Consider the following 26,827-nt stretch of genomic DNA (forward strand, 5'->3'; position numbering starts at 1 on the left):
TTTTCTTCCAGGGAAGAATCTTCCAATTGAAGCTAGTATGCCTTTGGAGTCTTTAACTTTTTATTTATTTATTTTTTTGCCCTATGATATTGAAACTTGGAATTGGAGTAAACCAGAATTCATTGTTAGTCTTGTGCTAGATTTAATGATTATATTTTGGGTGTTATCATCTACTTTAAAAGATTTATATAAATAAAAGTACAGTGATATTGAAAATTTTTATTAGAATTGTACTTGTACATGTGCTTTGCTTTTTTAACTCAAGTACAAATTAGGAGACTATATTTCTCATTGCTTAACTTGCTTTAATGATGTTTTGTGCCCTTTATATTAAGCACATTGTTGACAGTTTCATTAATATCCAAAATACCAGGCATCTTGAGATAATTTTTATTGACCATGAGTTGACTTAAAAATCTGAATTGGGAAATTTGTTATTGCCCAAAATCGTGTTCTTTGGCCTTCTATTGGGTTCTCATTTATAGAAAACCAAGAGCATTTGATTTAGGATCTTTTCTGTATATTCAGGGTGCTGATTCAGTTTAGAACATCCCACAGCATGCTCCAGGGGATCTTTGCATCTCTGAGTTTGATGTAAGAGTAAAGAGGTCCTCTAAGTTTTAAGATACTGTAGGATACAAAGTAAGTTACTAGGGTCATATATAATGGGTTTCATTTGAAGATTGATTTATCCTTCTGAAAGGGAATAGAAGGGAGTTTACCTTTTGACACTTTGTGGTAAGCAGATATTTCTTGTGTAAAAGGAAAAAATATTCTTTATTGATGTCTTTTCATATCACATGTATTTCTGATTGTGATGGTGAGAAACAACATGGTGTGGTACATAAGAGCTTGTCTTGAAATCAGGAAGACCTAGCTTCAAGTCCTTTATTAAGTGTTTACTATGTACCAGACACTGTGCTAAGTGTTGAGAATACCAATACATGGAAAAAAAATAGTCTCTGATCTCAAGGAGTTTGTATTCAGTGGGGAGGAAACGATACATAAAAGAGCTGAAAAGCAAAGATAGTGATGGAAGAAAGAAGTTTGGAGACTGAAGAAAAATGAAGGAAGGGGCTGTAAAATCTTTCAGAGTGAGAAAGCCACCAGGATATGGTGGAGAAGTCTGGTAAGTTAAGAGCAAAAGTGGGAGATGAGTGGTCACACAAAGGATCACAGATACAGGGTTTGCAGAAACCATCTTTAACAGTCCCACCATTTTTACAGATGAAGAAACTGAAGCCCTGAGAAGCTAAGTGACTTGCTCAGAATTATACTAGTAATAAGAAGTAACGCTGAGATTTCCAATGCTTCTGTTTATATAAATAGTTGTCAATTCTTAATTCTCGTTGTTGCATAGGCAGAATAAAAAACAATATTGAAGTAAAAGATATGAATGAAAAATTAGTGTATATTAGTGCATTTTTCATATTGTTTCAGTTATTATATAATAGTACCAAATCAAAATAAGGAAGTTTTCTGGGAATACTTAAAGGTAAACATGTTTAAAAACTTATACTTAACTAGTACATTAAAATTAGAATTGAGGATAATTTTTACATGCTAGTGTTAACTACTTACTAATTAATACCTATTAATATTTTCTAGGCAGATTTAGAGAATTTAGACTATGGTTTAGTCAGTAATGTTTGTCTTTACATTTTTTCTTTGCTTCTCTTTATAAAAATCAGAACCCCAGTAAGGAGTGTGAACCCTATCGCAAGGATGGAGATAAGCCAATTGCTCCTTGTGGAGCTATTGCCAACAGTATGTTTAATGGTATGAACTTTTAAACTGCCATTTGTTTTGAAATCATATGATATTTTATATATACTGTTAAATTTAATGTTCCAGTAACACATGAATAGAATTGATAAACTGACAATTTTAAGTATAGAAATCTCTCTAAGGCTTTATTAAATAGAAAATGACAGTAATATATGTCTTTATTGATATCTATAGAATTTTGAACACTATTGGCAAGATACACATACACACACACATACATAGTTGATAAATGTTTGCCCTCTTGTTCTAGTTATCAAAATATTGTAAAAACTTTAATATTTTGTGCTTTGTTCAGTAACATATTTCCCTATTCTGCTGGGAAATCTTTTCATACATAGGAAAGGAAAGAAAAAAGAATGGTCAGCATTTAGCAAAGGAAAAACATGCTTTATTAACCTGTTCTATATTGGATATAATTAAATGACATACTAATCATTAATACTACTAAATTAGAGGAGCAATGGATAATACAAGTGACATTTAACTTGGTAATCCATTATTGAATTTGGGTTTTTATGGGGGAGAGTGAAAATTTTTGGGGGGTGAAATTTTGGGGCGAGTGGGTGCTTAGATGTTAGTTGGAGCTAATCTTCATTTTATTTGGGTATTAAAAAATACTTGAATTACCTTTTTACATGATAACTAGTTGTATGAAGAAGTTCGTAGAATTATACTTGGAAATTATGGGAAATTAATGTATTATAAAAATTATTACATAATATACTCAGAACATACCATACTGATGCTTATAGTGGTATTAGATGTTGTATGAAAAACTTGAAATAATCTAAGGCCATAGTGGTTGGAAAAATGACAGAAAAGAATGTATTCTGCCAGACTGATGTCTTTTCTCTGTGTCATTTTTCAAAAATGACAAATATCTTAATTCAGAAATAGAGAAATTATTGTATGAAACAAGCTACACTGTCAAAAAGCATAACTAAGAAAAGTAAATATTGACAGCTGTGCTGTGTCAAAGAATTTTATTAAGGACCTATGATTTTGAAAACTCGATGTAATCTAGAATTTGAAGTCTTAGAGAGTTATCCTTGGCTCAAGGAGTTTCATTGACCTGCCCATATTAAGAAGCCGAAGATGAAGTCTTTCTAACTTCAAATCCCACATGTTTTTTCTACTATGCCATACCACCTATCTCTTAAAAACTTTCTTTAAGGCTAGATTTGGGGATAAGAAAAAACTTATTGGTAAATTACTACTGTGGATTGTTTATTTGTACTTTCATGATAAGGTTAATTGAAGACAAAACAAAAAGGAATTATCGGATACACCAGAGGTCAGAAAACAATTTTTGGTAACATTCTTAGAATATATCATGTTTAAAAACAAAGTACGTAATAAATCACAATCTTGAACTGTGAAATAGATAGGAAAAAATCTTTATTTTCACTAACTTTTAACTAAAATTTGGTATTTTTAAAAATTTTGAAACATGTTTTGAGTTCAAAGACTTCATTAGGATGTCAGTGGAGTCCAGAATTTCTGTATTTAATATATTTTTTATGTTTGTTCTAATTAATTCCAGAGATTTTTACATCAACCATGTCTATACTAATTTATAAATTTTTATTATTTAATAAAATGCAGTACAAATATCAAGTTGTTATTATTTCTACTTGTATTGTCTTTGTAAAAATCCACATGTATGGCTTGGAACCAGAGGAATTTCCTTCAGGAGCTCCTATATCTTTTCTTTCATCAGTTTAATGAGTTCAGCAAATCACTGTCTTCGTGACTGTTAGGGAGAATCTGACCTAACAGAATGAAGCAGAAACGAGAATAGAGAGAAAGAAGCCCCAAGAGCAATAAAAAGTCTTTTTTTTTTTTTATCTCATTTTTAGATACATTAGAATTGTTTCAGATGAATGAAAGTTCACTTATACGTGTTCCTCTCCATAAGAAAGGTATTGCTTGGTGGACAGATAAAAATGTGAAATTCAGAAATCCACCTGGAGGTAACCTATCTGAAGTTTTTAAAGGTAAGGCAAAAAAAAAAAAAAAAAAAGTTATTTTAAGATATAAATTTTACATAAAATTTGTAAAATAAAACAAAAAAATTGAACACTTCCCTCCCCCAAACACATAACCTGAAGTATGCATTTAAGCTTAAATATTTGTTATTTTTACTTTTTTCTCCACAAGTAAATTCTAATATGCTTTAGAAACAGTTTTGGTAATATAATAGTGAGTATAATAAAAGTAGCTTTGGGCCAGAAAGACCTATGTTCAGGATGGGCAAGTCACCTAATTTAGTGTTTCTGGGTCAGTTCATAAGATTGTATGTTGCATCCTGCGTTGCATTTGCATTGCATTGCATTGCATATCCTGCATTAATCCTGAAATTACAATTATCCCTTCCACTTTGTAATTTTCCCCATTGAAGTTTAGATATATTATGGGTTGGCATAAGAAACTAAATGGGAATTTTTTGGGAGTTTTGTGTAAGCTGCAGACAATATATGAAAGCCAACAGATGGGAAAAAGTTTAGAAACACAGAAATGCATGAAATGTATGTGTGGTATTGCATGATAACAATATATTTTATTTTTCATTATCATAATAATTCAGACTTCTTCACTAGAACAAAGAGAGGACCAAAAGATTTTGTGTGGTTTTTGCATATTTGAAGGTGCTGTGCCCTTCCATCCCATAATGTTGAAGGGATAATTGTTGTTATTACTGTTTCATAAACATTGTACATTTTAAAGTTTAGATAAATCTTTATATGATTGCCTTAGAGTTGTTCACAGAATATTTTCCATATAATAACTACTGAGGCAGACAGCGTATTATTATCTGGATATTACAGGAAAAAAAAAAATCCAAGGATAAATTAAATAACCTAAGTTCTCATAGTTACATTGGAGCTGGAATTCAAACTCAAGTCTTCTTACACTTAAGTTTGATGAAATTACTGTTATATCATGTTGTGGCTGAGTCTTCTCCTAAAAATAAAAATATCAGATGATTTTTTTTTAAATCAAAAGTTTATCCTGTTCTTGGTGTACCCTATTTTTACCATTATCTTATCTTTACATTTTAAAAATTGTCTTTTGAAAGGTACTCCAATGTTTCCTTTGCTTATTTTAGTATTTTATATGCCAGCTCTATAATTGGCTAAATGTTCATTTTAAAGATTGTTATTAATGTAATCAGTTTGTATTTTGCAAAATGGGAAATTCCAAATTATTTAGTATATGATTATATTTAAATCTTCAAGATTTAGAAAAAGAATCTTAAATATTTTAATTACACACACACATGCATGTGTGTGTATATTTTTCTTTTGATGAAACTTTTCTAATGGAATGAAAGTTTTGCTCCTTTCTCCCGTAGGTACGACAAAGCCTTTAAACTGGCCCAAACCAGTATATGAATTGGATGAAGATCCTGAAAACAATGGATTTATAAATGAGGATTTTATTGTATGGATGCGTACTGCAGCATTACCTACGTTTCGTAAACTTTATCGTCTGATAGAAAAAAAGGGTGTATTGCATCCAACTTTACCTGTTGGACAATACCTTTTGAGAATCACTTACAGTATCCTTTTTTGTTACAGATCTATAAAAAGTTCTTTGAGGTATTATTAAACACTGTCTTATTGGCTGAACTTTCTTTTTTATTACATGTCACTGTAATATTATTTATTTGCTTTTATTTTCCCCCAGGATATTGATAAAGAGTATGCTTTTTCTTTCATTTGTACAAATTGTAGCTTTCAGAAAATTCCTTGAAAATGACATTAATATATTCCCAGTGCTGCATTAGGGCTTCATGTACATTGCTTGGCAAAAATACTTAAAATTTATCCTCTCATAAACTAGCATGCTGCAATGATCAGGTATCTTAAATGTGTTGAAAATATGAGACTAGTTAATGATTCATAAGAACTATGAATGAGTTATGGATAAGGAGTGGACTTGTGATTTCCTTCACAGAGCCAATATATGTCAAATATAGGACTTAATTCAGGTCTTCCATATTTCAGTGCCAGTTCTTTATTATACTACATTGCTTCTCTGGATGGGTCATTTCATTTGAATACAGTTAATTTACTTCATATATGCTTTGTTTAAATTTTAAGAAACTTTTTTTTTTTTGTACTAGTAATTTTTCATCTCTGAAGTTTAAAAATGCTAATTTATCCAAGAGTCCCAGATAATCTCTCAGTATTGCCTTCTATCTCTTACTAGTAGTAGAGTAAGGGCAGGTAGGTCGCACATTAGATAAAACACTTAAATCATTTCAAATTTGGCCTCAGATACTTACTATCTGTGTGATTCTAGATAAGTTACTTAACTGTTTGCCTCAGTTTCCTTATCTGTAAAATGAGTTGGGAAAGGAAATGGCAAACCATTCCAGTACCTTTGCCAAGAAAACCTCAGTTGAGATCATGAAGACTTGAATATGACCGAAATGATTGAGCAACAATAAAATTTTAGGATGATTATTATTCATCCTTAGTAAAAAATAATAAAATTATCAACAAAACCAGTTATAACTCCTTATTTCTTTAAGTACTGGCCCATATTTAAATATATTTCTAAGGTTAAAAAATAACTTTTAAGTAATTGCAAATCAAATGAAATTTTAATATATATGATTCATAATATATATGTGTGTATGTCTCATCAAGTATCATATAACCAAATTAATATGCTTTCAATTAATTTAATAATGCTTTCAAATGAAGTGCTTCCTTGAGTCCTTATGTCCAAAGTGATTAGTGGAACAACACAAACCAAATATACTTTTATTTTAGTAATAGTAGTAAACTTACAAAAATACTTACAGATATACAGTGCTTAAGATTTGCAATGCACTACTTATATACATAAGTATGTAGGTATATATATGTATGGATGTGTGTATATATATTAATCATATATATGTAAAAGGAGAGATTGTTTTATAAATCAAACAATAAATTCCCATTTAATATTAAATAGTGAAAGAAATTAATATCTGAATATCAACCATATTCCTACTATGTTATAACCATCTTAAATCACAAAAGTTAATATTAAAAATGGAAAACAGAAAAGCTACATGAAAATATTAAAAATAAGATCTGAAATATTAAAGAATGTCTGTATTGTTTTTATATCTAAATACTTAAATAATTACTGTTGAAACAATCTCATTTCTTAAATCATTGTGTCATACACTTACATAATCCTTATGGTTATTGAAAATAACTTATAATCTTCCTCAGTCTTATAATGTAGCATGTCTGATAATTTTTTAGGAATCTCAGAATTTATTTTCCATTAGATATTTGTCAGGAAGTTATATCCTAGGGCCAAAGTGAAATAAATTAATTGTTGCTAATGAATTGTAAAAATGTAAAATACTAATTTAAATAATGTTTTTAAAATAAGCTAACTTGTCATAAAAAAATATTCCTATACTATCTTCAGATTATCCTGTACATACTTTTGATGGACGAAAACGGATGATCTTGAGCACCATTTCATGGATGGGAGGAAAAAATCCATTTTTGGGAATTGCTTACATCACTGTTGGATCCATTTGTTTCCTTTTGGGAGTTGTGCTACTAGTAATTCATCATAAATATGGAAACAGAAATAATAGTGCAGACATTCCCAATTAATTTTGTATTCTGAAAAGAAATCTGCATGTGCATCAAGGCCAGTCCAATCCAGCCTCACTTAAATGCTAAATATCTGGTTAGTATGTCATTTCTGAAGCTGGTTGCATAACTCTTTTTTTCCCCCTTAATTTTTTTTTTAAAGAGCCTTGTCTCATGCTTCTTCACTGTGGATGACTTGTGAAAATATGACGGGTATATCAACAAAAACTAGCTGTAACTATATTGATCATATCAACACTGTGACTGCTGAAATGGCTTTTTGTGTTTGCTTTTTATTAGACAGGCCACATGATGTATACAACCTCTTTCCCATGTAATGTTATCTGCTGCTTTAATATTTGTGCTCTATGGGTAATATTATATACATACATAATGCTGTATAAGTATGCTTATTGTATGAAGAAAAGGATAACAAGATGTATAAGAATATATTATGACTTGATATCCTTTCAGGAGTTGAAAGGTTTTGAGAAGATAAAGAAAGCTAGATCTAAATAAAATATTTCCTCTCTTTCATATGTTGTGTGTATAGGCTTCAAGTACCATCTTTGTTAAGGTGGTTAGTAGATTCAGTTTATCCAGTAGAGATCTATGTCAAGCCTAGCTCTGATGTAATAGGACATGTTTAACATACGTAGCATAGGAATAAATTATTAGTCATGTCTAAAGAGAGTAGGCCACTTACCTTCTGGATAGAATTTTAAATTCTTGTTTTTATTTGTTTTAAGTCAGTAAAGCCAGGTGTCCCAGGTAACTTTAAATGTTTCACAAAGTCTTGGTCATTTATTTCCCTTGGCGCTTCCTCTTCACAAGAGAAGAAAGAAGAGAAGTTGAAATGGGAAAATAGTATTCTGTGGTGGCAGAGTACTTGTGCCCAAGGATAAACCAAGTTTAAATGCTCAAATTTTTTCATATTTCATTACAAGATGTTTAGCATTGGGAAATTTGCATCACCATTGGAAGTATCTCAAACTTAAGTTTATTTTTTACAGGTAAGTGTTTTGACTTGTATATTAAAACTGTAGTCCAGAACACATTAAAAATATTAATCTTTTTACCTAGGAATTACTCCATTTTTCATAGATGTGAAGTATGAGTGTATGTTCAGCCTCTTGTATAATTAAGATGCCAATTCCTTTAGTTGGTCTTCTTAGGTGTTAACTTTAAACGAAGTTCTTTAAAACTTACTGATTAAATTCTGAGGAAGATTATGCATATAATAAATTATAATGTATATGGTGGAGGTTATTGTATATGCAGCTATCTTGGTAAATTATACATATCCAATATTAAATAAATGCTGTAATTTGTTAATGAAACTTATTCTTGAAGTGATGTAAAGTTATTTTCTACATGCATGAAAATGTATGATTTAATTAATAAGAAAAGATGGCTTGATTAATCAAATTATATTTTTGTTTAATAAATTTAATCTTCAGTATATGTATCTGTACATTTACATAGAAAAAGGTATATTTATTTTGAATTTGCGGTTTATCCCATGTTGTGTTTTAAATCAAAAGTCTGGGTATTGTATTAATTTTCATTAGATATATGCTTATTTAAAAACATAATGATTAATAGTATAAAAGGTGCCACACATCTTAATATATTATAGAAATTTACACTTTGATTATAGGAATCATACACTGACCTTATTCATTCATAAGAAAATGACTTGCATGGCATCCTTAATATGTGACTATCACGGAAACTTTTAAAAATCTGACTCTACAGCTGTATAATGTATTCTTTATATAAAAAGCCTTTTAAAAAATTGTTAGCCCACGGATTTTGTCACTTGTTTTCAACATTTGGAATATCCTACTTGACAAGTTATTTCTTTAGGATTTACATTTAATGGGGTTCTCTCATTCTCACTTGTATAAATTGACATCAAGGAGTATAAGGAGAAATATCTTCCATCTTTTAGTCTAAAATCTTCCATCTTTTAGTCTAATCTGAGGGACTAGAGGATGCCATTAAATGAACAAATGAAGAGCTTTTCCACAATTGTCTAATCTGTATTGAAGATGGAATCTTTGAAGTTTATCCATCTTACAAATATGTTTTAGACCTAAATCCTTTCTTATCTTCCCTTACTTGAGCCATATAAAAATTACTGTTGCCTAAATCTAATGAATATGGAATATTTATTTGGTCTTTGTGAAGGATAAGGAAAGAAAAATATTTTATCTTACAGGCTTTATGCCAACTTTCATGCTTTTTAGTGACATTCTCCTTTTTAAAAAATTGAACTTAATTTTAAGGCACCTAATTTATAGGCTGGAGAAGATTAGTAAATACATTAAAGATTGTGGGTTAACTTGGAAGAAATGTTTTGAGGTATTAAAAGGATTCCCATTTTAAGTAGTTATGCAGTGAATAAAGGCTTAAGAAATTTTATTGAAATCATAAAGCAGGTTTCTTTTTTTAATTGAAAAGCATATTACTTAGTAGAGAAATATTTAACCAAAGGGAGAGTTAAATTGGAATATAATTTGTTTATTGACTGGTGATGAAATTTCTTTGTATTTTTGAGAGATTACTTTGTTAGCATCTGTTACAGCTTAATAAAAACAAACTGGATTTACTTTGGTATATTGGCCATGTCTTGTTAATAATATCTTGGGTTTATTGATGAAATTCAGATTCAATGGCAGCCTAAGCTCAATGAATAAATGTTAATAATTCCTTATATTTCATGTAATATTTCTAGCAATGTGAGATTTAGTATAATTAATATAATTTTTAAAATTGATAGATATTCCTAATAAGGATGCATTAATTTTAGGTGATACAAACTGATCCATAACTGCTACGTTTGGGGATGGGCAGAGAATGTATTAGTGTTTTTATGTTTGAAAACTGTTAAAGTCTAAAGAGACCTTTTTCTTAACTATTTAAGAAATTAGATTCTCACCAGAATTCTTAACTAAACTTTTTAAGGTTAGTATTAGGTAGAAGTAAAAATAGTCCAATAGAGATGTGAAGAAGATATGAGATATGGCATATAGGAAAGGTTATTTGGGATTGAGAAGTGTGCTGATAGTTTTGAATGAAGAGGGAGAAATTCTTAGTGAGTAGGCACCCAGTTTGGTCACTCTTCTCTTTGTGATCTTCTGGATCTTCTAATGTCTAGTTTGGAAACATTGCTTTAGCATTCTTATGTGATGCTATGTTTTCAATGACTAAATGAGATTTTTTGAAGGCAAGATAGTTTTTTTTCCCCCATTAATTGCTAATTTCACTGCCTTATGCTTGTACGAAGATGACCCTGAGTTATTATCTAAGATTCTTCAAGGGGAGAACAAACTCAATTGGCCATTAAATTATAAATCTTTTAGCCATACCAATGCATGAAAGTGATAAAAATGCAAAGAGCCCTTAGTGCTGTTCATGTCCAAGGGCAGTGGCATAATGGCATAGAAAGGTACAGAGGGTACAACGAATTGCATACTTCTTAGTCTGTCTGCAACATTATTTTAATTATTGACCCTCTTAAGTATACGATTTTGATTGAAAAAACATTTAAGTTGATTAAAAGAATCAAACTGTATACATACTGATTGTCTTGCTACAGATGAAAATATGAGGAAAAGTTTTATTTGTTCTTCCATATATAATTTAAAATATAAAATAAAATATTTATGTAACATTTGATCATCTCACATTGTTTTGCACATATTGAACATTAGCAGATATACTCTGGTGAACATAACTATAGCTTATGTGTCAGCATTTGTTGCAAAAGATGAAATAAAAAATATTCAGTGACTTCAAAGCCAAGTTGAGCAGAGGGAAGACTATTATGTTGGAAAATGGATAAGAATCAAGAAATGGAAGAAAACTTGAAAAAATTACACATTTTAATTTCATGAATACTTTCAGAAACAGAGCATACTTCTATGTGAAGTGGCTCTTCCCACTGCAAAATACATTTTAAACAGCAGCAGTTATCAAAAAAATTTGGTCTTGGTTAAAAAAAATAGAAAAGTGGATCAATAGATTAGGAAAGGAAGACTCAGAAATAATAAAGCTTAATAACCCAGTATTTGCTAAACCCCAAAACATGGATTACTTGAGGAACACACTGTCTAATAAGAATTTCCGGGAGCACTGGAAAGAAGTCTTACAGAAATTAGGCTTGTACTTGTATCATATACTATATTGTATCATAAATTCAAGATGGAAACATGACCTGCATAGTAAGAGATCGTGCCATGTATAAAATTAGAAGAGAAGTAAGTATATAATGACTTTTACATCCATGGGTAAGAGAAATTTTTAATTAAAGATTACTTTAATAGCTGAATGGAATATGAACTAGAGTGAGAAGAGGCTTGGGACAGAGAGACCAACCAACAGGATATTAAAAGTAATGAGGGCCTGTACCAGGATGATGTCAATGTCAAAAGAGGAAAGGGTATATGACTTGCAAAAGTAGAATTTACTGGACTTAGCAGTAAATATTGGGGAGAGTAGTATGAATGAGGCATTGAGGATAGCCCCTATGGTATGAGTCCTGGATCACTGGGAGCATGGTGGTGGACTCCATGGAGAATTTAGGAAGATGGGAGCATTTGGAGAGAGATCACTGAGTTTGAGATACCTATTAAAGAATAGGAGATTTGAGTTTAGAAGTTAGGAAAGAGATTAGAACTGAATAAGCAGATCTGAAAATCAGCATAGAGATGATAATTAAATCCACAGGAGCTCATGAGATTACCGAGTGAAATGGTATAACTACAGAAGAGAAGAACAGCCTGGAATGAGCCCAGTGGGACATCCACAGTTAGCAGGTATGAGCTGGAAGATTCAGCAAAGGAGACTAAGAAAGAACAAACATGCAAGAGGACCAGGATAGAAGAGTGCTAGGAAAATCAAAGGAGATGAGAGTATAAAAGAGAAGAGGTTCTTTGTCAGTGTCAGAGACTACATAGAAGTCGAGAAGGTTGAAGATTGAGAAAAGGCAATTAAGAAATTATTTGAAACTTTGGAGAAAACAATTTCAATTCAGTGATGAGATTGGAAGCCAGGCTATAGAGTTTTAAGAGGAAAAAGGAAGTGGAGGCCTTGGTGTGGTCAGTTTCTAACTACAAAAGAGAAGGAAAATAGTTCAGCTTTATGGATCAAGTGAGGAAATGGGTGGTGGAATTGGATAGGAGATATATAGATGTGTTTATATACGATATAAAGGAAGCAGCCCATTAAGATTGGAAATTAGTGAAAATGTGGGGAAATGGAAGAGGCAATCTGCTGAATGGGAGCGTGTGCATATGGGACATTTGTCTTGATAAGAGGGAATCGCCTCTTCATATGAGATACAAATAAAGGAAGAAGTATTGGGGAAGACATTTGAGAGATGTGAGATGGAGAGAAATGGGAGTATTTGCATGTGGTCCCAATTATTTTTAGTGAAATAAGTAAATGTTCTCATTTTGAGGGGGAATTTTGAGAAGAGATCAAAAAGTTTGGAAAAGCTACCATATTTTGTTGGATTGTGAATTGGGTATAAAAGGATTATATTGCCCCAGTGAAGACTTAGTCAAAGTTATGTAACAAATTTTAATGATTCAGATAGCACAATTCATCATAAGAATTTGGTATGCAAGAAATATACACATCAAACAATATATTTAAGACCTCTTAAGGCCAAAAACTATTCTCCAAGTAGGCAAAGGAGATGAATATGCACCTTTCAAAATAATTACATATTATCAACTGTATGAAAGAAAGTTCCAACTGAATACTGTAGGAGAGAGACAAATTTTAAAAAATAACTGAGATTCACATAGCAAATTAGCAACAATGATAAAAAAAGAAGGGGCTGTGGAAAGACAGACATAATGCATTGTTGAATGAGCTGTGAATTCATGCAATCATTCTGGAAGGCAGTTCAGAATCCTTTGAGTCAGAGATCTTTCTGACCCCAAAGAGGTCAACAACAACAACAACAACAAAAAACCCCACAAAATCCCCAAACCCAACAAAAACAAAACCAGAAACAGACATCAAAATATATTTTCTGTACTTTTGGGGCAGCAAAGAACTGGAAACAAATGTGTTTGTTGAAGAATTGACAAAAAATGGTGGTACATGTTATGGAATAATTCTGTCTTATAAAAAATAATGGGTATGATAAATAGTCGGGGAAAGATAGGGTGATGCAAATTGAAGTATGCTGACACAAGAAAGCACATATGACTTACACACAATGTCTTAAATGAAAAGGGCAATCATAAAACAATTGAGAATGAATCTTGTAAAATTAAAAAACGATGAGATACCACCTGTCCATGTGTGGAATATTGAGTGTATATAAATTTTTTGGTATTCATCAGTTTTCCTGATTTTTCTCTTTTTGCAAAATTCTTTGTTATTACAGGATGGGTGTCTGGGTGGAAGGGAGATAGGGATACAGGTGGAATTAGGTCAATGTAAAAATGACACATCAATAAAACTTTTTAAAAAAGGGTTGGAATATGCCATACTTGATTCATACTGAATAGCAATGCACATACCAAAATGAAACCAATTATTAACATGGGAAATTAATGGTTACAGATGTAAAACATTTCAGAATGTGTAGTCAGTTCACAAAGATAAAAATCAATACCAAATTATAAGATAGTGTAATCTAGATGCTCAGTGATGAGGACTAGTGTATTTAACCTTCATGATCTCTTTCGCCAATGTACTCTGAGGAAGAGACAGTGGTCCTTAGAAAGATGTAAGTGGGAACAATGTTGGAATCTAGGCAAACATATACAAATAAAAAATTTTTAAAAAAATCCATGTCAGAGACAATCTTCATAAGTATGCAAAAACAAAATTTTAATATCTATTGGGGAAGATTCTTTAAAAAAAATTGGAAACAATCAGAAAGACTATGATCTCAAATAAATGTAAGAGACATGAACTTCATTACCATTTCATATATCAAATTTCTATGAAATCTTTATGATCATATTTCTAGTTATCAATGAAAATCTGAGAACAATAGAGTTCTTTTGATCAGTGCTTTTTGGTTATCAACATTGAGAAGAATAGATCAAGGACATCTGCAAAAAATGCTTATTGGTGTTACATAGGATATCCTATACAAAATATAGAATACAAATTTTAAAAGTACAAATACAAGTATTACTTATGGCTGATTCTCTAAATGGTCCTATTTATGAGTAGCATTGTGCTTATTCCATTGAATTCCAAGTAATTTCCATAATTAAGACATTTATCTAACCATGTGCAGTAGAAAAGAAATGCATAAATAAACATATATGTTCTAAAGCAGCACTAAAAGGAACTTTAAAGAAACCCACTGGATTTACTGGAGAATTATGTCAAACTTTAAAAAGCAACATTAATCCATATGTGATGAAACTTTAAAATATCTTTTTTTTACAAATCTCCTCTTTCCCACCCTCAACCCTCATTGGAAAAGGAAAAAAAAAAACCAAACCTCTAAATATATGGCCATGCAAAACAAGTTCCGAATTTGGCCACGTTTCCCAACTTCCCTAGTCCTTTACTGGTCAATCTTTATTGATTAGGGGTTGTATATTTCATTATGAGTTCTCAAATAGTGGTTGGTCATTGTATGTTGAGATGAATAGCATTTTCATCATGAGTCCTGAAATAGTGAGAAGTCATCATGTTGATCAGAAATCCAAGACTTTCAAAGTTGTCTTTATTAATTGTTCTGATTTGTTCTTTGACCCACTCATTCTTCATTATTGTTATTTAGTCCCAAATTAATTTTAATGATTTCTTAAATAGCTCTTTATTGAATGTATTATGATCTATAAAAGATATATTTAATGTTTTTTCTGCCTTTGTGAAATCTTTATGCCCTAATATGTGGTCAGTTATTCACAAAATTTCACACAACTGAGAAATAAGTATACTTCCCTTTTTCAACATTTTCCAGAGGTCTATCATATATAAGTTCTTTTTTTTTTTTAATATATTTTATTTTTTTCAAATACATGTAAAAACAATTTTTGGCATTTTTTTTTTTTTTAAGTTTTGAGTTCCAGATTTTCTCCCTCTTCTCCCACTCAAAGAAAGTAAGCAATTTGATATTGGTTATATATGTGTAACCATGCAAAACATATTCATATTATCCATATTGTAAAAGAACACACCAAAACCCAAGAAAAATAGAATTTAAAAAAGGTATGCTTTGATCAGCTTTCAGACTCTATTAGCTCTTCCTCTGAAGAAGGGATAGGATTTTTCATCATGTCTTTTAGACTTTAAAACTGAATGAATGAATGAATGAATATAGTTGATTCATAATTGATCACATCATACACAATTGCTATTATTGGATTCACTATTCTCCTGGTTCTGATTGCTTCACTTTCTCTTAATTTATATAAATCTGTCTAGGTATTTCTGAAACTATCCTGCTTATCATTTCTTATAGCACAATAGCACTCCATCATAGTCATGTATCACAACTTGTTCAGCTATTTCACAATTGATGGACATCCTTTCCATTTCCAATTCTTTGCCATCCCCAAAAGTAGTAAAAAATATTTTTGTATATATAGATACTTTTTTTTTTCAAAAATCTTTTCTAGGATATAGAACTAGTTGTGGTATTACTGGCTGAAAGGGTCTGCATAGTTTTACAATCTGAATATAGTTCCAAATTTCTCTCTAATGGTTGAACCAGTTCAAAATTCTAGCAGTAGTGCATTAGTGTCTCAGTTTTCTCACATCCCTTCCAATATTTATTGTTTTCCTACTGCCATATTAGTCTGTTTGATAAGTGTGAGATGTACCTCAGTTTTTAAAATTTGCATTTCTCTTATCAGTAGTGATTTAGAGCATTTTTTTTCCCCATATGACTATTAAGAACTTTGATTTCTTCTGAAAACTGCTTGTTGGGAAATAATTCATTATTATATAGATTTGGTTCAGTTTCCATATTTTTGAAAAATGAGGCCTTTATCAGAGAAACCTGCTGTAAAAAAATGTACCCCTCCCACTTTTTTTTGCTTCTAATTTTAGCTCCATTGGATATTTTTGCAAAATCTTTTTAATTTAATGTAATCAAATTTATAATTTTACTTCCTATAATACTTTTAACCTTTTGTTTGTCATAAATTCCTCTCTTCTTCATAGATTTCACAGATAAGATGCCATGCCTCCCAATTTGTTTATATCAACCTTTGTCTAAATCATGTACCCATTTTGACATTATCTTGGAATACGGTGTGAGATGTTGATCTATACCTAGTTTTTGCCAAACTACATTCCAATTTTCCTCAGTAATTTTTGTCTAATAATGATTCTTGTCCCAAAAGTATGGTTCTTTGCCTTTATCAAACACAGGATTACTTAGGGTAATTTACAAGTGTGTATTATGTACCAAACAATACTTTTCTAAATCTATTTTATTTAACTTTTCTAAAATTCTTTATATGTTCTTTTTTACTTTTTGGTTAGACTTAAGAAGGTTTTTGAGGGGTAAGTTATATTTTACAGATTAGCTATTCCCCCCCCCCTTTTTTTTTTTTTAACTTATTTGGAGTTTTTAAGAATTTAGATATTATGTTATATAGCATGCATTTATTTACTATTGATACTGTCTAGTTAACCTTTCAGCTAAATACAGTTTCCCTGTTTATCCCCCCCTTTTTTTTCTGTTGTTTTGTCTATGGTTGATGATTGCAAATTCTTTTTTTTTTTTTTTTTTTTTTTTTTTTGATGATTGCAAATTCTTTTTTTTTTTTTGCTTCAGCTGAAGCATAATATTTTTACTTTAACTCGGTGTACATTTTTCTATTTCACTTGTATTTCTTATAAAAAACTATTGGATTCTGGTTTCTAATCCATAATGCTTTTCTCTTAAATTTTATGAGTTCTTTCTAATCATATTCAATTATGATAGCTATTTGTATATTTCTCTACATTTTATTCACATACTTTTTCTTCTCTTAATTTTCTGCCCCTTCTTTATAAAGAACAGAGTGAAAAGAAAGGAGTGAGCTCAGTTTAAGGTTTGATATAATCTGCTTCTGGAAGTTCCCTGCTCCTCTTTCCCCACTAATAGGTTCAAGCCAGTCTTCTGAATTGGTTAGCCCTTCCTTATTACCTTCCTTTTCTATTTCCTCCTTTCCCTATTTCATTGTTGACTCAAATATTTCTATACCCTACTACTCCTTTCTTCCCTCCTTTGACCAAATTAAATGATGTTCAAGTATGGCTCACTTTCCCTATCTCTTCCTTTTGTTTGTATAAGCTTTTATTTGTTCAGTCCCAATTAAGTGAGTCACTTTCCCACATGTTTTTCTCTCCTTTAGTCCAGAATATTTTTCTTCATCTTCCTTTCTTTTCTTTCAAAATCAAGATATAACAAAACCACTCGCAGGCCCTCTGTTTAGATTCCCTCTATGACTTGAATATGATGAGAATTCTGAAGGTATGTATGTATTATTTTCCCATATAAGAAGGTAAACAGTTTATCCTCAAGTCCAAGATTTCTCACTTATATGCTTTATATTACTTGTTTTATGTTGTTCCTTTTGATTCCTTTATTCCAAGTTTTTATTCAGCTCTGATCTTTTAGTGAGAAAGAAACCCTCTATTTTATTAAAGATCTATTTTTCCCTCTATTATGATTATACCCAGTTTTGCTAAGTTATTTGAGGTTGTAAATCTTTATCTTTTGCCTTATGGAATATTTCAAATTCTGTAATCTTTTATAATGGTGACTGCTAAATCTTATGCCATCTTATCAATCTTTTTTGGGAATTTTTTTTTTTCAGGCAGTTACCAATGGATTTTTTTTTTTCTATTTTTACTTTGCCATGTAATTTTTAAGAGTTCTGACCAGTTTATTTTTATTATTTCTTGAAATATAGACACTTTTTCAGGCCATACCTTTGAGTAATCCAATGATTCCTAAATTATTTCTTGCTCTGTTGTCCAAGTCGGTTTTTGTTATATCTTTTATTTTCTTCTGTTTTTTTTTCCTGTCTTTTTATTTTAATTTTTCTTGTCTCATTAAGTTATTATGGTGGTCTATGTATGTGGTCAATTCAGAGAGTTTGTTTCTTTGTACCTTTGTTCTGAGATCTTAATTCTCTTTTCAAGTCTTCTATTGAAAACTTTTTTCTGTATTTTTTCCTAGTGCTTTCATTTGATTTTTTGAAATACTTTTTAGCCTTTATTAACAGACTTCTTTACCAGGGTCCTTTCCCATAGCTAGAATTTTCAGTGCTTGGAACCTTCCAAGTTCTGGAGACTTTCATCTTCCTATCTAATTGACATTTCCCTGACTATGACATCAGAAGTTGGAAAACCAATCAGATGGACTTGCCATACATAACCTCCCTGTAAAAATACTTACCCCTGGTTTAGCTTCCTTGATCAGATTTGCTCCCTGAAGTGATTAAGTTATCACAGACTCCCACTCCTCAAACTGGCCAGAATTTGTGTCACTGTAGCTGACTGTAAGTAGGGACAACTGTGTCCTCCCTCCTCCTGCTTAATACCATCATATCAATCCATGAGTATTTAAGTTCTCACTATGTACCCAGACACTGTACTAAAATGCTGAAACAACAACAAAAAAGAAAACAGTTACTGCTTTCAAGGAGCTTACATTCTAATGACTGTAACTGTAAATAAATAGGCACAAAATATCTACACAAAAATATCTATATAAGGTAATTTTAGAGAGGAAAATATTAGCTGTGAAGACTGGGAAAAGTCCTTTGCTAAAAGTGGGGTTTGAACCGAGTCTTGATGGAGAAGCCCTTTTGTCAGATAACAGTATTTTTCTCCTTTCCCATTTTGCTTTGGAGATGTTAGCTGCTGTCTTGATTTGGGGACAGGTGCAACCCTAGAGGGCCTATGGGGTTGAGGGGGAAGAAACTAGTAGACACAGCCATTGTACCTTCTTCCTTATTGCCCTTGTCTCACAATTCCTTCAATTAAGTTTCATCCTTCCTTTTTAAACAATCTAAATAAAGAGACCTATTAAGGTAAATAATACTGTAATGCCGGAGAAACTGAGCAAGACAGAGGTTAGAGACCAACTTAATAGTTTATTAAAAGAAGAGATATACAGGGACCAAATGGATCTTGGTCCCAGGGCTGGACGAGGATATTATCTCAGAGTCCAGCTTTGAGCATTAGACAGCAAGACTCTTTTGTGGATTAACAAGAACAATGACATAATGGGGGAGGTACCTGGAATGATACAATGGAGGGGGTGGTACTGGAGAGACTACTGATATTCTAATAACATCTAAAATGGATAAACTTTTATACTGTCAAACATTAAGAAGGAATGTCTATAACCTAAAGATATAAAATCTTTATCTCTTCAACCATTTAAGAGGGAATGATTATAGCCTGGGGTTTTGGGGCAGAGCAACTGAGGTAGACCTTTATTTCAAACATCAAACAATAGAATAACTAAATAGGACAATGGGGAAACTAGGTCAGGAAATCAAAAGGGAATTTTGGCATAACAATATAATTTAATTCTCACAAAAACCTGCCTTTGGGCTAATCATTTAATCCCTCAATAGCCCAGGTAATTTTGAAGCTAAATTGCAGACTAGGTGCCCAATTTTCTCTATTGAGAGCTCTGAGACAAGTTCTTTCTTCTTTTTTTAAATCTATCCTCTACGCCAGAAAAACTCTCATTAGCTCAGGAAGAGCTCAGTCTAATTAAAGCCTTGCTTTGCAAACTTTCAGGAGATCCCCATTGCTTATTAAATAAAACAGGAATAGCAACACTAGATTTTGGAATCGGAAGCTTTGAGTTTGAATTCTGGCTCTCATCAATGAGATGTGACCTATTAAGTCACAACTCCTCAAGGGTTTTTAATCTTCATATACAAAATAAAAGGGCTGGAAGTTGATGATCTATAAATTTGATGAGGTCTAGATATGGGGTACCGAAATGAAATTAGGGTTTGAGGGCTAGTGGCAGGTTTGGGGTACAGGGAGTCAAATGAAGTTCCCCTGCAACCCCTTTGGATTCAGCTCAAGGATATCGAGTTAAATGAAGTCTACTGGCAGTGCAAGTCCCCAATAAAAGCATTTATTGGCCTGAAAAGCTAGATTGATAAAAGAGGTTTATTATGGGGTTTGGAAATAAGGTTATAGTTAAGGAAATAGGTGAAGGTAGAGATAAGGGCACCCGGAAATAGGGTTCCAATGGACAGAGGGTCCTGACATGCCAGGTGGAAGGCTGGCATGTTTGAGACCTCGCTGCAAAGAGGGGAATCCCAGTTCAGCCCCTTTTATAATGGGAGATTTAGCTTGAGGGGCCTGTGGGTGTAGTCCCAAATTGGCTCAGATCTTCTATTGGAATTCAAAGGGACCAGAATTTGTGAATCAAAATGTAAATTACATTAATTAGGAGGGGTTGGGAATCAGAAAGAAAGGAATTTTAAAGGACCACACCCCCATCAAATTGATAAGTCTCTTCTAGCTTTAAACTTTAGGATCTAAGCAAAATTTTTAGTAAATTACATAAGGCCATCTGGTTGTAACCTATCTGTTCAGTCTCATTTCGTGTTCTTTACTCTTATGCTTTACCTAAATTAGCCTACTTGTACTCAATCCCATTCTATCTCCTCTAATCTCCATACATTTGCACATAACACCAATGAGAATATATGGTGTAATTAATGTTCTCTACCCTTGAGGTCCTTCCCTGCCTTCAAGTTACCTTTCAACACTAGAAAATTTGTAAACTACCGGTCTGGAATAAGGTAGAGGATGTTCCAAGTCGGGAAAGGGTTAATTGGCTGGACAACAAAGGTCCTCCAAATTTGTAAGAATTTGTTATTCCTTCTTTCTTATAATTCCCAAATTTGTCCTCTTACCAGTACTTAGAAAATTCTAATTAACTCCTAGTGTTATTCTCTCATTCCTTCCCAAATAAATTGCAATAGCCTCTAAAGAAAGAATTACACAAGGCATCTCTTCTCCCACCACTTTGCTGGGGAAGGGGAAATATTAGGCTATGGATAATTTTGTTCAATCCCACTGATTCCTCTTCTTTTAAATATAAGTAATGGGTATGAGGATTGCATTGAGAAAGTTTAAGATGATTTTTTTTAAACCATAATATTTTCGGACTATTTTTCTAATCCCTGCATTTCCCCCAGTATTTGCAACAAAATTATCTAGGGGATGTTTGCAAAGTTTGCACTGAATCGAATCGAAATTGCACTTCTTTGGACTTGCGAATGTCCTCATCTTTTCCCCTGCAGTTCCTTCCTGCCGCAGCTTATCAGTTCAGTTCCAGACAAGACTGACAGCTACAGAGAGCGAAACCACAAAAGCAATCTAGGGTCGGGGACAAGTTACACTTGCCTCCGCCCATATCCTACGCTAGAGGGCGGTAACGCTTGCGCCGAGGAGAGCTTGCGTAAAGGAAAGTGACGCCTGCGCAAGAGAGTGTGCGCGGGCCCTTTGCCGAGGGAAGTTGGGGTCTAGTTCCGGTTCCGCTTCTGGTACAGCTCTTGTCCTTGCCAAGTGTTCAGTTGTCGCAGTTGGTGAGGAGCCGAAGTGACCAAAATGCTGCGGAACTTGCTGGTGAGGAAAGTACTCTCGGGGCCCGGTTCAGGCTTGGGGCAGTAGGGGCAGGTACCCACTAGCTTTCGGAGGAGCCGGAATGCCCTCACCTTTGTAGGTTGGGCGGTCGGCCTCTGCGGCCTCTGGCTGACTTCGGCGGGGATCTCAGTTCGGCCTCTCCTCTCTCTCTCCTCCCTTCCCCCATTCTCTCCCCTCCCCCCCCCCCCCCCGACCTTAAGGGGCTGATGCTTTCCTCCTCGGCGGAGGGGAATGTCACCGGCCTAAGCTAACCTTGGTGATGGAGAGTACCGCTGTTATGCAGGACGGCGTGGGAGAATCAGTGTTGCGGGAGGGGGATGAGAATGCTGGTCCCAAACCCTCCTTCCTTCAGTATTGCCCATCTTTTCCTGTCCCCCCTATTTTGTGTAGTTGACACTATTGGGATTAGCATCGATGCCCGAGATGAAAAATCTATGTAAACGTACTGTCCCTGTCCATATGTCGGGCCCTGCTCTTTACTTACCTTTGTGACCTTGGACAAGCAAGTCATTTAGAGCTGATCCTCTTGTGGAGTGTTAGGGATGGACAAGAAATCTCCCTAAGAGCCCTTCTAATTCTTAAATCTTTAAAGATTTGTTGTTTGGATTAGTTTTTGATCATTTAATTACCCAAAGGGACCTAGAGCAAATTTGGAATAACCGATTTTTAAAACTTTATTTTACAAATAAAGCCTAGACAGATAAAGTGATTCTTCCAAGATCACATAAATAAGCAGAACTAAGATGGAGACTCGGGGTCGATGACAAGAAAGCAAAAAAATATATATATTTTTTGGTCCAAGTTTTAAAAGTGCTTTGCAAAAACCTGCACTCTTGAAGGTTAATATTTCAGCCACTATCAGTTGCAGAGTGTAAGCTATAGATAATGATGCTGGTTGTTTCCATTGAATTTGTAAATTTTTTTCAGTATCACTTAGCTTTGAATTTTCAGTAGGTCTTTCCGATAATTCATTGGCATTTTTTGTTTATATAGATTAAGAAAATATGTTTTTAGTTCTAATAAGAAATTTTTCTAGTGCTTTATCTGTTTTAACTTAATTGAAAAGGAGCACAAATTTGTAATTTTTCTTTTTAGTAAGAGGATATTTTTAATGCTAACTTTTCTGTTTATCCGTTTTAACTTAATTTACTTTTTAAAAGAAGCACTTATTTGGCATTTTTTTTTCTGTGAAGTAAACTTTTTTGAAAGTTTTCCTTATTTCAACCTAATACATAGTTGTAAATACATTTATTATGGGGAAGCCTTTTAGCTAAATAGAAGTTGTCTTAATTCTTTTTGTTACAGCTAAATAATTTGTTTTGGATTTGTAATGCATTGAACAGGATGACAAAAGAAGAGTTCAGCATAGATTTGGCATATTCTGCCTTTTTTCTTTTGCTCCTTCCTGCATCTATTTTCCCATGTATTTTTCTTCTGCTTTTGACAGGATAAATTTAGTCCCATTTAAAAGGCTTCTTAATATAATTGCAGAGAAAGATAGTATGGTGCAGGTGACCTCAGAAGGACTTGACTTAGTCTTCATAGTGATACAAATTATCAGTAATGCTGGGCAAGTCACTGTTAATTTCTCATTCTGGGCAAATCTGTAGTACACTTGTGTTTCAGGATAAGTAATGCATTCTTAGAGCAAAGATTTCCTATACTAATGAAATCACAAAAAGCAGTGACTTGTGTTCAAGTTCTAGCACTATCAATAACTTAAGTTTTGTGGACTTTACAGGGCAAGTCACACTCGGGAATCGGTTTTCTTTGTCTACAGAAATAGTGGCATTAAACCAAATGATTTCTGAAGGAATTTTCAGCTTTTACACCTTTTGGTTCTGGAATTTTTTATTAATATACATTCTTTCTTTAGGCTCTTCGCCAAATTCCCCAGAGGACCATAAATGCTGCCCCAGTCAGGCAGTTTAAAAACAAAGTTCCAGAAAAACAAAAGCTATTCCAGGTATTTCTTTTCTTGTAGAGACTATCTAATGATTACGTTTTTAGTGGTTTTCATTATGTAACAATAATAACCTTATATTTATATGATACTTTAAGATCTCTTAATGACTTTGCAATTATTTATATTCTAATACCACTACTCTCCTTTTTTGGGGGGGAGGGGGAGGAGGCGGGGCGGGATGTGTGTTAAAAATTGGATTTTTAACCAAGGAAGGAAACATGGCTTTTCCTTCCCCTTCTCCCCCCTCAAGCTGACATAATGTGTTATGTGTATCCCAAGCTAGACTACCTTGTGTGTCTTTGGTCTTCAAGACAGGCACCAGTTAGTATGTACTAATCTGAGAAATTGCTTATGCTGCTGGGATTCTTGGAGATAAAAACAGACCTGTCTTCATGGTCTAGAAGTTCCTAAACAAAAAGAATGAAAATTTGGTCATCTCCTTGTTCCTCTTCTTTAGAAAGGGTTTTGTCCTTTTCCTACCTTTGCTTACCCTGTACCCTTCCTCCTTCCCTGTGCCATACCCCTTTAGATTTGTGTTTCTTCCTTCTTCCATCTTCCCACTATCATAAATATGCAAATTTTTGTATGGATTGTGAATTTTGAGTTCCATGTGTATATTCATTTCTCTTTATAATAAACCTAGTTTTCCTTTGTAAGTTTAATGGAATTGTGATTGTCTGTTGACAAAGCTGTAAAACACAATATATTTGAACTTGTTATAAAATCATTTTATTATTTACCTTTCTGATATTGTTAAAAAATAATTACAAACACTTTTATTTGTGTACTCTTTTAAAAATTGACATTTTAAAGTTATTAATAAGCAAGTAAACTAATTCCAGGTGTTTCAGGAAATTATTAGGTACATTTGTGGCATTATTGCTAGTGAAAATACTTAATTCATTTTAGGAAACTACATTATTATTAGCTTGTATATTTCTGTCTCTTGAATATTACCAAGATTTTTTGTAAGACTGTTAATACTTTTTTTTTTAATTTAGGAGGATGATAGCATTCCAGTGCATCTAAAAGGTGGGGTAGGAAGTGCTCTACTGTATAGAGCCACCATGCTTTTTACAGTTGTTGGTAAGTAATTTTGAAGACTTGGCAATGTTCACAAAGAACAGAAATTTCACACAAAGAAATATCTAAGAATTGATGTAAGTAATGCTTGAGAGCTCATTGACAGATCTACCAAGATCCCTCAATAATTTTTAAAAATAATAATAAAATATGAAATTTGATCTGTATTAGATGCTTTTTGCTTTTGTCTCCCTGGGTGTTTTGACCCCATGTGATTCCAATCTATATCAATTTCTGTAAAGTGAGATGATAATAGATATGAAACTGATATTGATAGGTATGCACTTGTAGCCATTGTGGAGAGAGAAAAATATATGTGATTTACTTTACCTTCAGTGTGTCTTATTTTTTTCTGTTTTGTCTTTGGATCTATACTTTTCCAATACTTGGTCAAGTTGAGAGAATAGTAGAATCATATCTTATTTGGAAGTTAGGTTTTATATTTAAAAAAAAATTAATCAGTCATCAAGTTTACTTGAGGCTTCTATGGTATTCATAGAGATGATTTCAGATATATTAATTATGAAAATACAACTTGCTTTGTGACATGTTCCCATTTGTTGGCATTTTTATTTTATTGAAAACAATTGTGATTGATTTAATTGTTTTAGGTTTCAACTTATATACTTGGATTTTGGAACAGTTCCTCTAACTTGTCTTTTATTTATCCCCATCCCAGGAACAGTTTATGCCCTTTATCAGCTTGGCATGGCTTCATTTCCCAAGAAACAGAACTGATTCAAGTTTACGTCCACAGAAGTCACTTGATTCGACTTCATGCAGCTTTCCAGGGAACAATCTGTGATAAATAGCTGAGTTCATTTTGGGGATCAATATTTATTGAACTGTATTAACTGCAATCAATAAAGCAGTTTTACCTTGCTTTGTCTAATTCTTTAATTTGGGGGCAATATTTAGTCAGTGTTTTTATTGCAATAGCTTTCACTATTTTCAATATCCCAGTGAAGTATTGGAGAAACAGTTTGTTTTATTTTCGTGAGACCTAGGTGCAGGTCCAGCTTCTGACACATACTGACTTTGTGACTCTTTAGCTTGATTCTCTAAGATTTTAAATACTTGGGAGAGGGAGTTTTTTAATATTGATAAAAGCACATTTCTCTGTCCCTGTTACTTTTTAAAAAAAAAAGTCAGCAAGCAATTCTTTTGAAATTGATTCATGTAATTGAAATAATTTCAGGAAATATTTCAATAAAGGAAAGGCTGTCAACTGACTGTAAACAAGTGCCAGTTGTCAACTACAGCATTAATGGAAAAGAATCATGGATATCTGAATTCCAAATAACACAGGTTTCATATTAGTAATTTAATATTTATGTCAGAGCCAAAAGATAAACATGTATGTCCTTGTGGTAAGAACTAAATAGGTTAATGATACTTATGAAAGTTAAAACCTTTTTAAAAACTTTCATAGAATTAAAAGGTTGAACTTAAATCATCTGGCCTTCTATTTTATTAAAATTAAAAAGAAAAACAGTCCTTTGAAGGTGATTCTTAATTTTTTTTTCATATTAAAAAATATGTCCTTATGCAGAAAATCTCTTACCCTTCTTTTGAACTTAAAACTGTATCAATTTTGAAAATAACCAAAAAGTCAGTTATGCAACTGCTGTTAATTCAAAATATGAAAGAGCTTACACAGGTTGTCACAATACCGGTTGTCTATATCAAGCTCAGGGCCTGATTTCTGGAAAAGAGGGTGTTTTAGTATCAAAAATTATCTTGGCATGGGAATCAT

At 32.6% G+C, this 26,827-nt stretch overlaps 2 protein-coding genes across 2 annotated transcripts in view; both read left to right on the forward strand.

Moving 5' to 3' along the window:
- The window catches only part of TMEM30A (transmembrane protein 30A), a 42,921-nt gene extending 32,898 nt beyond the window's left edge, over window positions 1–10,023 (forward strand). Inside the window, exons 4-7 of the mRNA XM_003769213.4 lie at window positions 1,692–1,779; window positions 3,648–3,785; window positions 5,144–5,350; window positions 7,231–10,023. Of these exons, the coding sequence (XP_003769261.2) occupies window positions 1,692–1,779; window positions 3,648–3,785; window positions 5,144–5,350; window positions 7,231–7,424 (627 nt within the window). The 3' untranslated portion in view covers window positions 7,425–10,023. The remainder of the gene's footprint in view (window positions 1–1,691; window positions 1,780–3,647; window positions 3,786–5,143; window positions 5,351–7,230) is intronic.
- An 8,776-nt stretch (window positions 10,024–18,799) lies between these two features.
- On the forward strand, window positions 18,800–25,953 carry LOC100921435 (cytochrome c oxidase subunit 7A2, mitochondrial). The gene is made up of 5 exons (XM_012549161.2): window positions 18,800–18,895; window positions 21,680–22,004; window positions 23,899–23,988; window positions 24,990–25,074; window positions 25,751–25,953. The coding sequence occupies exons 2-5, from the start codon at window positions 21,987–21,989 to the stop codon at window positions 25,807–25,809; spliced, it is 252 nt and encodes an 83-aa protein (XP_012404615.1). The 5' UTR covers window positions 18,800–18,895; window positions 21,680–21,986; the 3' UTR covers window positions 25,810–25,953.
- The last annotated feature ends 874 nt before the right edge of the window (window positions 25,954–26,827 follow it).

The sequence above is a fragment of the Sarcophilus harrisii genome, chromosome 4, assembly GCF_902635505.1.
Source record: "Sarcophilus harrisii chromosome 4, mSarHar1.11, whole genome shotgun sequence".
Taxonomy (NCBI): domain Eukaryota; kingdom Metazoa; phylum Chordata; class Mammalia; order Dasyuromorphia; family Dasyuridae; genus Sarcophilus; species Sarcophilus harrisii.

What these genes read in the sequence shown, in the direction of transcription:
- LOC100921435 (XM_012549161.2), top strand. An exon ending in AAAAACAAAAGCTATTCCAG is followed by an intron (nt 23,989 to 24,989) that starts GTATTTCTTTTC and finishes TTTTTAATTTAG; the next exon opens with GAGGATGATAGCATTCCAGT. An exon ending in CATGCTTTTTACAGTTGTTG is followed by an intron (nt 25,075 to 25,750) that starts GTAAGTAATTTT and finishes TCCCCATCCCAG; the next exon opens with GAACAGTTTATGCCCTTTAT.